We start from the raw sequence: 13425 nt of genomic DNA, 5'->3' as shown, positions 1-13425 counted from the left end.
TGTAGGCTATGTCTGCCTGCCACCCAAATGTTGGTTATACTAGAAATCCATAAAGAGAAGAGAATGGGAGCCATTGTGGGGGTGTAGTAAGAAGCTAATTACAAGGTGTCAAATCCCCATGGATGGAAATGGGGGGACCAACAGTTATATATTATGTGAGAAGGGAAGCAGAACAAAAACAGCTTTTAGTCATTGCACGACAAACAAGCTACAAATCTCAGGGGAATATAATCGTATGATGTGACAATTATAGCAGGCTGCACTAGGATGCCCACATTGGTGGCTAGGGACAATGGTAATAATGCATTCTCCCAAAGGTTGGAACAGGTTGGTTAGCCTAGTTTGTATCACACTAATATTTGGAGCTTTGAGCATCAATTTGGGTCTGTACTAAATGCATATACTGCTTTACTGGCTGGAGCAGCTTAAGGGACAGTGATTCAGCTGCAGTCAGCTCCCCTTTGCTTCTAGAAAGCGACCTACAGCAGAATGTAGCGGAGAGTGGAAGTGGTCATCAAGGCGCCGGAAATACCCAATGTTCCGACAAATTTGTTTTGATTGAGGGATTCTGGCTGATTCATTGTAGCAAGCGAGACTTGAATAGTTAGCACACACGACTATTCTTTCCAACATTTTCACATCTTGAACAGGTAAGATCACACTCCCACAAATGTTAATATCACTACCCTAGCAACAATTAATCCGTGCCGAAGAAGTTGCTATGTAGTCAGTTTTGTTTTTCGACTGTCGCGTGTAATGAAAGAGCTAACGTTAGCTAGCTAACTGTCGCTAACGTTACCGCTAGCAAGCGAGCTAAGGCAGTTTATCTGGTTAACGTTAGCAAACTTAGTCAAACATGTTGGTTAGTTGACAGAGACCACTCTTTTTTTATAAAGAATTTTATGTTATCCCGCGTTTAACACTATTTTCTTTGTTCTGGGGGATAACATTAACTTAGACAGCTAGATGATTGACGTTAGCCTACTATCTATAATATGTAGCTAACTGTCAACCTCGTTAGTTAGCGTAGTCACTTTACTGTCATTATCAATCATTTGTGATGAGACAATTTAATATATCTAGTTATATAATAGGAATAATAGCTAGATGATACTGTATGAAAGCAGACATTCCAGATTAATCATTAAAATCAGCTAGCTACATGTGAAACAGATGGTCACAACCATGTCTTCTGACAATTAACGTTAACTGGCAAACTATGCCATGTCATTCCATCCTGCTCTTTTGACTGCCTTTTGGTTAAAGGGATGAACAACTGTTGTGTAGTTTACGAATGAACAACAATGCATATTGTTTAGAAACTAATAGGGTTGAAGATGATAAATAGGGTTGAAGATGATAAATAGGGTTGACATTCATTGCTGTGTTTTCCCTCAACAGAAATGGATAGGCTGCTGAGGCTTGGAGGAGGAATGCCCGGACTGGGTCAGGTGTGTTTTCAGCCATGACTTATCTTGCACGCTCTGTTGCTATTGAATGCCTTTAGACCTTGTCTCATTAACTCAATAATGAATCAGAGCCCCAATATTGGGCTATAACTATCCTAGCTATATATCTACAACACCTATCTTATCCCTGATCACCAAACAGGGAGTGATTCTGACTTGAGTCGGGTGGAATATGCTGAAGCGACTACAAATTAAAAGTGAGAGGCTATAGCCAGGGTAGACCTTGTTGCTCTTATTCACAGACTGAAAAGGGACCTGGCACAGCTCGGCTGTCTTAAATATCGTGAATGTTAGTATGTTGTGTGGTCTATAGTCCACACAATCAGGTTAAGAGTTATTGTTATAAAAATGTATTTTGTTTTATTTATTTAACCGCTATTGAACTAGGCAAGTCAGTTAAGAACAAATGACGGCCAACTCTGAACGACCCTGGGTCAATTGTGCGCCGCCCTGTGGGACTCCCATCATGGCCAGCTGTGATACAGCCTGGATTCGAACCAGGGGCTGTAGTGACGCCTCTTGCACTGAGATGCAGAGTGGTTGCCTCCCTCAATAACCTCTCTGCCAAGTTGAATAGTCTTCTTAGCTATAGTCTATTTGCTCTACAGTCTTTGTCATGTGAAATGGATAATGAGAATAGATTGTCAAGGCATTCTGTTCAATATGTATTAACAAATTCTAAGTAGCCTAATCGAAAGTAAAGAATTATGGTGTAGGCCACCTAACCACTGCATTGTCTCCCTTGCGCTATTATCGAGCATGCTTTGTTGGAACATGTTTTTAAGTGTAGCCCTGCCCAATCACAAGGGCCAGGGGCGCTCTTTGGTGAGAGAAAAGAAAAGAGCCCACTTTGTTGTGTTCATAGCGGCCAAGCCTTGCGAGGCGAGGCCAATGAGGAGCTTGCTCCCGACTGGCGTTGGATTTGCCAATTAACACCTCCAGTAAGTGGCTGCCTTGGCACCCTACAGAGGTGTTAAAAAGAGGGGGGTGGCTTCTTTTAACTTCTCCCTCTCTGACATGCAGGGCTTCAGAGCACCATTTAAATTACAATATTACTTTCAGGATATTGAACATACACTGAGTGTACAAAACATTAGGAACACCTGCTCTTTCCATGACAGACTGACCAGGTGAAAGCTATGATCCCTTATTGATGTGACTTGCTAAATCCACTTCAATCAATGTAGATGAAGGAGATGAGACAGGTTAAATAAGGATTTTTAAGCCTTGAGACAATTGAGACATGGATTGTGAATGTGTGCCATTGAGGGTGAATTGGCAAGACAAAAGATTTAAGTGCTTTTGAATGGGGTATAGTAGTAGGTGCCAAATGCAGTTCTTGACACTCAAACTGGTGTGATGCTGCTGGGTTTTTCACTGGCTAGTGGCTAGGCTAATGTCAAATTGCAGGTGGTGTTTATTGTCAACAAAATGTTAAAGGTAGACTCAACGATATGACGTAGAAGCAGAAAGTAAACAGCATAGTGGCTCAATTTCCTCAACAACTAAGAGGGTTGAAGCACGAGGCTCAACTTCCCCGTGGACATGCGCAGACACTGAGAGCGAAGTCTTGCATCTCACTCATCTCAATATCTGTGGTGCCGCTCGTGGCAATGTCATTTCGCTGAGTCTCCCTTTAAACAATGATCATCAGTTTGTCAATATTATAATACTAATATATTATAAACTCCAGTGAAGCTGTATTTTGTCATCCTAATCAGCTCTGTGTGATAAACTATAGCCTAAAATCGGTTATTTCCCCCCCAGGGCCCACCTACAGACGCCCCCGCCGTAGACACTGCAGAGCAGGTGTACATCTCCTCACTGGCACTGCTCAAGGTAAGAAGGAAATAAACAGTTGCCATTTTATACCGACTAGTTACATGATGTGTGTCCATGGTGTCTACGTCTCACCATGTATTTCCATCTCATTCAGATGCTGAAGCACGGGCGTGCCGGTGTGCCCATGGAGGTCATGGGTTTGATGCTGGGCGAGTTTGTGGACGACTACACTGTGCGAGTGATTGACGTGTTCGCCATGCCGCAGTCAGGAACTGTACGTTTTCCCAGTCATTTCCCCTAACAGAGCTCGCAGGACAATGTTGAGTAACTCTACAGTTATGCGTGTGATGTTTTCTCCATCCGGGTTTGCGTAATAGCACTTCTCTCTCCGACAGGGTGTCAGTGTGGAGGCCGTGGACCCCGTCTTCCAAGCTAAAATGTTGGATATGCTTAAGCAAACTGGCAGGTAAATGCATATGGACGACTTACTAATATAAAACATATTAGTTAGAACACGACTGTTGATTTGGCATAGCTTCTACCGGACAGTCACGCTGTAAATGCTCTACACTCCAGGATACACTAAAAACAGAAAAATGTCATTTGTAACAATAAAACAAAACCGAAATGTGTAAAATAGACATGAAGAAAGGTATCTGTGCAGTAATAGTGTTGAACTAAAATAATTGAGGTGGTTGTCATTGCTGTGGCTCCTCCAACTAGACCAGAGATGGTGGTTGGCTGGTACCACAGTCACCCCGGGTTTGGCTGCTGGCTGTCCGGTGTTGACATCAACACCCAGCAGAGTTTCGAGGCCCTGTCGGAGAGAGCTGTGGCCGTGGTGGTGGACCCCATCCAGAGCGTGAAAGGAAAGGTAGGTCCAACAACCATAGGGATGCCAACTCATCACAGCGGTGCTAAAAAAGTATTTCAGCACTCCCTCTCGTGTACAATTTCATTAACCAGGATGCGGGCTGTTTTAAACTACTCATGGCCCAATTTTTTGTTCTCAAAATAGGTCATCCACGTGAACTTTGTAGATCCATAAAAATAACTGTCTGTGGGGGGGGGGGGGGGGAATTTGAAATGCAACATGTCTGCAAAATAGTGCTGTGATTATAGTTGATAAGAAGGATGTATGTTCCTATGGCACAAATTATTACACAGTTGTTAATGTTAGCTAGCTACATTAGCATCTAAGTTGGCAAGATAACATTACCACACGCTTGCCTCGGCTTACTTTACTGTGTGTGTAATAACCTACTGGAACACGTATATGCATTGGAGGAAGCGAGGGAGTGACTTGGATGCTGTATTACTAAACCCAGCATGGTAGCGCAGGCAGGTAGCTGCACAACAGTGTATATTGGAGGCGTGATGTCCCAATACTCTTTTCAATGAATAATGGTGTATGCTTCGCTTATCGAAATGAATAACTGAGAACAGAATGCGTCCTACAAATAGAATATCCGAGCGTGATGTCATATCAGAATGAGTGTTTCATGCAATATCACATGTGACTGTTGTGAGCAACCAGCTTGCGTTAGCCTATTCAGCTGCTTTTCTCACACCATACTTTCTGCGCATCTCCGTCAGTTTTTAAAAATGTAATTTAGCCGTGATGGAGAGCTGGTATGTGCAGACAGTGATAGGGTTTCTGTTACATTTGCTTAATTATTGGAGTGGCTCACAGCGTGAGCGAAGTGGATAGTATCTTTTCATTTCACCTGTAAGAGCAAGCAGGCCGGTCTGACTAGGCTTCGCTGTCACGCAGCCTCTGAGTGCCACTGCTATAGAGGAAAAAAGAGCACAGTGAAAGTCCTAATTGTGCCTTTACATCACTGAACACCGTGAGATTTTACGCCAAACCACTCTAAGGTTATGCTCCACATTACCGGAGCTACTTTCTACCATGAATTAGCGCACATTTGAGGTAATTTCGTCTACGAGGGGTTGGTCAAAAGAAACATTGGCGGGTCATGTTTCGGAGGACGCATGACTCGACCTTCGCCTCCCGAGCCCGTTGGGAAGTTGCAGCGATGAGACAAGATCAGAAAGGGGGGTTAAAATACAATTGTAAATGTCAAGAGACAAACGTTTGTACAAAGCCTTCGTTGTTGAAAACTAAATGTTAGGCTGGATGCAAGGAGAAGTAATGTCAATAAGACAATTCATTACCTTGATCTTCACTGTAAAAGGCATCTAGACTTTATACCATTTGGTTTGCAACAACTGATGGAATGAACAGCCGGCTTGGCTAGCAACCATAGATGTCGGGACTAGGCCGATATTTTCGTCAGGGATGATATAGTAGCCTATGAATTAATTTATATATTTTTTTTACGTATTTAATTGGTTACTGGTTGTAGAAAATCAACTCGGTTGTGCAAAACAACTTTTTTTAACATGACTGGTGATCTACGGTACTCTGCCTCGTACATAATAACCAAGGCACAGCGGTGCTAAAGTAGTTCAGCACGCCCTCTCGTGTACAATGTCTTTAATCATGACGCGTGCGGTTTTAAACCACTCAAGGGCCCACGTTTTTGGTTTGATAACGAACAACCTTGTTTAGTGATGTTACCTGGCTAGCTAGCATGGTACCGTGGCTATGCACATTTTGGATGGCACTCTTTTTCTGGTGTTCCTTAAATTGGAACTGACAGCGTTTTAGCAACATGAAATCTTATTAAAATCTGATCATATACACCCCCAGGAAGAATGACACCGTTGTTTTACATTTTATGACAAGCGAGCGCTTAGATACGGTCGTTTTCATAAATTCATAGAATGTTTGGGAATGGCTTATACTAAGGCATTTGTGAAAAGTGGGAAAGCGGCCATGCGTTTGGATAATTAAGACGCTGCAGTAAATAAAACCTGAAGTCTTCGGAGATCATTGCGCCATAGCCAATCAGTTACAGTAGGCTTATATGCAAATAAGCCATTTGCCACGCGGGCCTGCCGTCATTCATTTTGAACTGGACTGTGTGTTTACAGGAAGTAGCAGCAGCGTGACTTTATCATTAGAACGCATACGCCAAAAGCCATAAAATACACCTGGATGGATTATTTCTGCAAATGTGTAAATACCACGGGAGTCCTCTTACATTTGGGAACTTCAGTCCTATTGATCAAGCAACCTTAAAGTTAGGCTCTCTCTCCCTCTGTTGCCTATGCACATCAACAACAATAAGATCAACAACTAGCTAGCCAGAACGTGATGAGCTGAAATCTAACGAGGGAACATTAGATAAAACCTCTCAAACTTTCAGCTAGTTGGCCGTCTCAATTGCACTGATAAATGATGGGGAATAGTAGCCTGCTCGTCCTTCCGCAGCTTGCCTGTCAATGCATGCTTGTCCCAACTCACTTGCCTGCCTGCCCGCCCATGTGATGGATGCAAAATATATACAAACGGAACTAAGCTATATGCTTACTGTGGATGTCGTTCAAATTCAAAAGAGCTAGCTAGCAAAGCGGTTCACATTTCTTGTTGACTGCAGTAATGTCCCCAGAGCTGTTGCCAGAGAATTGAATGGTCATTTCTCTACCATAAGCCACCTCCAACGAATTTGGTAGTATGTCCAACCGGCCTCACAACCGCAGACCACGTGTATGGCGTTGTGTGGGTGAGCGGTTTGCTGATGTGAACAGAGTGCTTGCCCCATTAGGCCCTGATCTAGGGATTTCACATGACTGGGAATACAGATATGCATCTGGTCACAGATACCGTTTTTTTTTTTTTTAAAGGTAGGGGTGTTGATCAGAAGACAGTCAGTATCTGGTGTGACCACCATTTGCGTCATGCAGCGTGACATCTTCCTTTGCGTGGAGTTGATCAGGCTGTTGATTGTGGAATGTTGTCCCACTCCTCTTCAATGGTTGTGCGAAGATGTTGGCAGGAACTGGAACACGCTGTCGTACACGTCGATTCAGAGCATCCCAAACATGCTCAATGAATGACATGTCTGGTGAGTATGCAGACCATGAAAGGACTGGGACATTTTCAGCTTCCAGGAATTGTGTACAGATCCTTGCGACGTGGGGAAGTGTATTATTATGCTGAAACGTGATGTTGGAGGATGAATGGTGTGACCGTATAGTTTGATTGTATTAACATTCCCAGCCTTATTTAGTCATCCGTTTTTGTTGAAAATATTCACTCATTGAAACTGAAACAGTGCATCCTGAATGGGTGGAGGCAACAAACGATGTACCAGGCCAGCTTTGCTTTACAACCTGATAGCAATATTTTCTGGACCACCAAGAAATGTATTGGTGAAATATATGAATCGTCCATTGAACTGCATCCATCTATTCTGCCAATAATGCCTTACTATACATCATGGAATTCTGAGTCAAGTATAGCCTATTTTTAAAACCTCTTATAAAGTTGGTTTTCTAGCATAAACTGGGAATTTTATATTTTTCATATTATGGTTGTCTGCCTTCATATCTGCAAAGTAACTCAAGCACTGTCAGTTTCACTTTAAATTATGTTTGGTGTGTGTGTGGCAGGTAAGGAGAGTGTGTAGGCTATGCATTTAAAGTTGTCTGAAGACTAGGCTAAATATGGTTTCATATAGGCCTAGTGTGTTTCCCCCTTACTGCCACAATGAAAATGCAGATCATTATGCAGTTGTATTCCTAACTACGTTCCTCCTGCCCGATAATAGGTAGGCCTTTGGATATGAGCAAATCAGCTATTTTCTGCAGTAGCCTTTTTTATTATACAGTAAAAAAAAGTGTGAAGCTAAATTCAATGTGTTGTATTGAGTAGAGTGTTGTATTGAGTATAGGTGTGACTATCAGGTTTTTGTGCAGCACACGTATAGAAAATGGGAACAGGCATTTACACAGATTTTTTTTTTCCCCCCCCCGCGAAAAATATTTCTCACCTTTTTGGGCCTGCATCAGTTTGCGTCCCTGAACCACCATGATTGTGATGGCACCTGCCAATGCTGTGACTGGACTGGTGATTTGATTATCTTTTATATTTAGCAATGTTCTAATTTAATTTGTATGCCAATTGTGTGACAGGTTGACTTTCTTGTGCGTGCAAACTTCAATCAATCCAATAATAAAATCAGTGGTTGACTGACTGGGAGGAAGCTAAAATCTCTAACGATTTGAGTTAACAGCGTGTGTAGTCATCTAAGGTTGTTTACTCATAGATCTCCTGGGATTGAGACGTCTTCATCTAGAACTGATCATACACCCCCATCCCCATCCCCACCACCCTCCTTTCCTTGTTATGTTTCTTTCTCTCTCTTCCACCCTCACGGGCCCCATATGGCACTTCCTCCATCTGCTCCTGCCTCTGTGCTGCAGGGAGCTGTCTATTATCACCTCCACAGAGCTGTCTGTGAATGTGAGAGCCAATTCCATCTCAATGTGTGATCTCCGCTCAGAGGAGAGTGCACCACTAGAAATGAAAGTTAGCTCCCCAATGTTTTACATTAGAAATGGTTCCGAAGCACAGGCGATCTCATAAAGATATTTAATTAGATTGCTATTAAGAGTCGTGTCGTTGATGACCGAGGGGATGGCTTTACAACCTTTTTAGTCTTAATATTTTGCCACCCAAGCGTGAGAGAGAATATAAAAATATATACATTACATTTTCACAAACTTACAAATACCAGGGCACGTTTGCCAATCTTCATTTTGACATATTTGTGTTTTTAGCAGGTTTCACCGCCTCTGCCTTTGAGAAAAAAAGGTGTCTCTCAGCCAAATCTTGCTTGTGAAAGATGAAGCCTACTCTTGATGTGCTCAGAACATGGCAGTGTCCTGCTTCCCTGTCACGTTCACTGTCTCTCGTCACTGTCTGCCACTCGGAATCTCATTGTACACAATCCATTATGGTCCTTTCAATGAGCAGCCAATATAACCACAGAACATGACAATAATGCCTGTCGTTTCACGGTGCTCGGCACCTTTCCTTCGTGAGACCAATTTCCATGCAAGACACGATAACCTAGAGTTAATTTGGAGTGACACGGGTATTAAAAGTCAAGCACCTCATCCTTGGCTAAGGCAGCCAGGACCAGTGAAAGAAAACAGCTAAATGTGTTTCAACACACTAATTTCCTGTGCTTTGTAGTAAAATGTATGGATGCAGGTCTCAGGGTGACATCCTAGTAAACAAGGCTAAAGTCAGGTCCACCATAAATCCATCAATGTTTTAACATGACTGTAACCGTGAGCTACTCACCTGTCATGCTTTCCGGCAGAGCCTCTCCAAGCATGGTTGCATATCTTTGCCTTGCTATGGCTATGCAATGTCTACTCACCTGGAATGATGCAACGCAGGGTCTAGTAATAGGATGTGACTAGGGACATGTACTGCACTCAGGCAAGGCTGTGGTTTCGGTGTCGTTTACACACATCTGGAGTGACAGCCTGCTTACAGCAGTTGGTACCGTCCCTGATCTGCTGTTCACTATCTCCCTCCCTCCCCAGTCATCTACTCTCCCTTTCACAGTATTCTCACACACAACGTTACCCTCATGGCTTAGATCCAAAGCAGAGTGTGGTACTTACTTGGCATTCTTTCAATTTTTTTAAAGTTTTTTTTTTTTCTTCTTCTGCTCGGGAATTGAATTTCAAATTGGTATGGACTTCGTTTCTCTGCTCTCTGTGAGATAACACATGGTTCCTCCTTGTTATTTCGGGCAGGTTGTTATCGATGCGTTCCGGCTGATCAATGCCAACATGATGGTTCTGGGACACGAGCCCAGGCAAACCACCTCCAACCTGGGCCATCTGAACAAGCCCTCCATCCAGGTAAGACCATGGAGCCTCTGACCAGCTCTGTGTTTTTAACATGCACGTGAATGTAGAGTTTCTGTTCTTATTTCAATCATCTGTTGTCCTCCTCCAAGGCTCTGATCCATGGACTGAACAGGCATTACTACTCCATCACCATCAACTACAGGAAAAATGAACTCGAGCAAAAGGTGTGAAACATTTCTGAAAAATCTGTTTAAGGGGAGTATAGAATGATATCAGAAAAAGATGACTGTTGACTGTCATAGTTTATTGAGTTAATTATGATTTTGCTACAGTAACATTTCATAATATGATTACTGTATGTTCTCCTGAATGACAGGTGATGTCATCTTCTGTGCGCCATAACAATACGTACACGGTACCTCTATCCTCTCTTGGTTGCATGTGCCACATTAACATATGATCCTTGAGTGACTTGATCCTTGACCTCCCAGATGCTGTTGAACCTACACAAGAAGAGCTGGATGGAGGGCCTGACCCTGCAGGACTACAGCGAGCACTGCAAGCTCAACGAGAACATCGTCAAGGAGATGCTGGAGCTGGCCAAGAACTACAACAAGGTGAGCAGGCAGGGATCAGAAGGGGAAAGTGGGAGGGCCTGGAAGTATTTTGAGACCAGGGGTCAGCGTGGGCAAACTACATGAGTTATCCCGGGTGGTGTTCATTAGTATTCAAATTGAATAAAATGGACTACAACAGGGAGGGACTACCTGGACTTGTCCAATCAGAAACGGCAATTTCCAAGACATGGGCATGGCGTATGGGGGTGTAGTGAGATACCTGATGGGTTGGACGATTCTATTCTCATCACTCATCTTGAAAAAACGTGGAAATCAATCAATCCGCCATCATTAACACACTGGAAAAATCAAATGATTTAAATATTGAAAGTGAGCGGGCTAGGGAGAGAAACAAAATGTTGGCGTTTCAGGCCATGTGGCCGCTGGAGATGTGTGATGGTGTTCTGGGCAGGTGTGATGCAACTGATGTTTGTATGATGTATGTTTTGTGTTTATAAAAGGTCAAATAAAATAAATACACTTTTTTTGTATTCTGTTCCAAATAGTTTTATTCTTTACATGCCATAATGAACAAAACCCAGCTTTAAATGTTAACGTCTGAGTGAGAATCAATGTTGCTGTGTTCTACCCCAGGCGGTCGAAGAAGAGGATAAGATGACCCCTGAGCAGCTGGCCATCAAGAACGTCGGAAAGCAGGTATCCGTCCTCGCTGTAACCTGAACACAATCTCTGTTTTGCGAGCTACATCATAAATGCCCATGTATAATATTTGCAATGACCCTCCTTGACCTGTTTACCGTGTTCTTCTCGCAGGATCCCAAGAGGCACCTGGAGGAGCACGTCGACGTCCTGATGACGTCCAACATCGTTCAGTGCCTAGCCGCCATGTTGGATACTGTGGTCTTTCAGTGAAGCCGCCCCCCCTCTTGCATTTAACTGTTCATATTCTAACTTTGTTTTGTTTTATAAAAAATAAATGTGTATGAAAGGTGGGCCGTGGACTTGTATCCTTATAATACAGAACAGCAGCATGGGTGATGTGTTGCGGTTTGACTGGCTGGTCTCAGATGGGTGTCTGAGAGAAAGTTTTGGTCCATACACACACAATATTGCATCTGAAATGGCACACTAATCCTTTATGTGGTTCCCTGGTCAAATCTAGTACACATATATTGTGAATGGGGTGACATTTCTGACACACCCTATGAATCTTGCCAAGCTGCCAGCTATCACTAGCTGTCATTTTTCAATTAGTTATGCCATGGTTGATGGCACTTCTGATACTCCTTGAAGCCTTGTTTTCCAATCACGTTAAAATTACCCTCCCCATTTGATGTGAGACATGCCCACTTTCAAGATTGAGTAATACTTTCTGATAAAAAAAGGAAATATATGAATGTTGTCATAAACTATAAACGTGTTTTAAATATATAATCTACCTGCCACATGGTACTAGAGGTATAACATTAGCAGTATTTTGTTCCAGTCCAGCAAAACGAACATGAGAAATGTCTATAACTGTTTATATAGGCTACTTCACCTTATTCCTATACTGTAATGTAAAATGTAACAACTGTAGGCGTTTCATTAGGTTCGTTCCAAGCGTATTTAGAGTTCATATTCCCTACATGTGATACGCGTAACCTTAACCAAATTGGTTTTTGTGTTGCGCGTAATGCTACTTGTGCAGCTCCAGTATCTTCGCATCTCAACATCCAACGCCCAATAATATGGATAGCGACTACCACAGCTCAGACAGGTCTGAACTCGCTACCCAGTACCACCCTATGCTCTCCTCTAGTGAGGGGCTGAACTGAATAGAGGAACTAACACGTTCTAATAAAGAAACCACAGGGATGACAAATCCGTCAGAAGCAGACGACTTTATCGACTCGGAGGACTCATTTGGTGACGGCGACAAGGGAAGCAGTAGGCAGTCTGCTCAAGAGACCGTCTGTGACATTCGTCATACCTTCCATGGATCTACAGAGGGACGGTATCCCTCGTCTCAGCCCAGCCAAGCTCAACCCGCGTCTGCTACCTCGCCTGGTACCATGTTCCCACACCGGACACTGCACGGAGCCACCTACCCGGCCCTTGCCATCACCAGTTCGGGTCACTACATGGCACACCATCCTGTGGTCACGCAAGGCTCATATAATAGCCTCTTGACCACCACGTCACCTCAAGGCTTCCCAGCGCCCGGATACTTTTACGCCCAGCCATATGGGCATGGCCACCAAGGAGGTGCTTTCCACAAGAGCTCAGCAATGCAAACCGGGATGGTTTTTGGTAAAGCGCAAGTTTATCTCTGCAACAGGGCTCTGTGGCTCACGTTTCACAGGCACCAAACAGAGATGATCATCACTAAACAGGGGCGGTGAGTATTGACCCGTCCCTTTTCTCGCCGCCCTTGCCGTTCTGTTGGCTAATGTCAACATAGTGGGCAAACTGCCGTACTTATTTGGACCAAGTCGATTGACGTGTTTATTGAAACCGCGTGGGGTTTACTAACACATTATGGCCACAGCAATAGTTCAAATTATAATTAATTTCGTTCTCTAAGTAAAATTTTAGCGGGATTTAGGAATTTGTAAAGGAAATAAAATTCCTATTAATCTTTTTTCTACTTCCAGACGAATGTTTCCATTCCTGAGCTTTAATATATCTGGTCTTGATCCGACGGCAAATTACAATATTTTTGTGGACGTCAGTCTCGCTGACCCTAATCACTGGCGGTTCCAAGGAGGACAGTGGGTACCCTGCGGCAAAGCTGACTCAAATGGGACAGGCAAGTGATTTTACTTTTCTTTTCCCCCTTCTATTCTCTCCAAGTGAGGTTTTCTGGCAACAAA

At 43.3% G+C, this 13425-nt stretch overlaps 2 protein-coding genes across 2 annotated transcripts; both read left to right on the top strand.

Annotated features, from left to right (window-relative positions):
* The first annotated feature begins 468 nt into the window (after positions 1 to 468).
* LOC110495808 (ubiquitin C-terminal hydrolase PSMD14) lies at positions 469 to 11562 on the top strand. The gene is made up of 11 exons (XM_021571254.3): positions 469 to 650; positions 1402 to 1451; positions 3237 to 3308; positions 3406 to 3525; positions 3647 to 3717; positions 3975 to 4125; positions 9936 to 10043; positions 10142 to 10216; positions 10484 to 10609; positions 11204 to 11266; positions 11384 to 11562. The coding sequence occupies exons 2-11, from the start codon at positions 1404 to 1406 to the stop codon at positions 11480 to 11482; spliced, it is 933 nt and encodes a 310-aa protein (XP_021426929.1). The 5' UTR covers positions 469 to 650; positions 1402 to 1403; the 3' UTR covers positions 11483 to 11562.
* A 620-nt stretch (positions 11563 to 12182) lies between these two features.
* On the top strand, positions 12183 to 13369 carry LOC149975463 (T-box brain protein 1-like). The gene is made up of 2 exons (XM_090206642.1): positions 12183 to 12950; positions 13207 to 13369. The coding sequence occupies exons 1-2, from the start codon at positions 12427 to 12429 to the stop codon at positions 13367 to 13369; spliced, it is 687 nt and encodes a 228-aa protein (XP_090062768.1). The 5' UTR covers positions 12183 to 12426.
* The last annotated feature ends 56 nt before the right edge of the window (positions 13370 to 13425 follow it).

The sequence above is a fragment of the Oncorhynchus mykiss genome, chromosome 18 (genome assembly GCF_057628025.1).
Source record: "Oncorhynchus mykiss isolate SJ-2025 chromosome 18, ASM5762802v1, whole genome shotgun sequence".
NCBI classification, from domain to species: Eukaryota; Metazoa; Chordata; class Actinopteri; order Salmoniformes; family Salmonidae; genus Oncorhynchus; species Oncorhynchus mykiss.
Note: the sequence above shows the minus strand (reverse complement) of the source record. Positions and strands in the feature narration are given on the sequence as shown.

Coding starts and splice junctions, on each gene's coding strand:
- LOC110495808 (XM_021571254.3), top strand. CDS start 1,404: ATGGATAGGCTGCTGAGGCTTGGAGGAGGAATGCCCGGACTGGGTCAG. Junction 1,452..3,236: donor GAATGCCCGGACTGGGTCAG/GTGTGTTTTCAG, acceptor TTTCCCCCCCAG/GGCCCACCTACAGACGCCCC. Junction 3,718..3,974: donor ATGCTTAAGCAAACTGGCAG/GTAAATGCATAT, acceptor TCCTCCAACTAG/ACCAGAGATGGTGGTTGGCT.
- LOC149975463 (XM_090206642.1), top strand. CDS start 12,427: ATGACAAATCCGTCAGAAGCAGACGACTTTATCGACTCGGAGGACTCA. Junction 12,951..13,206: donor ATCATCACTAAACAGGGGCG/GTGAGTATTGAC, acceptor TTCTACTTCCAG/ACGAATGTTTCCATTCCTGA.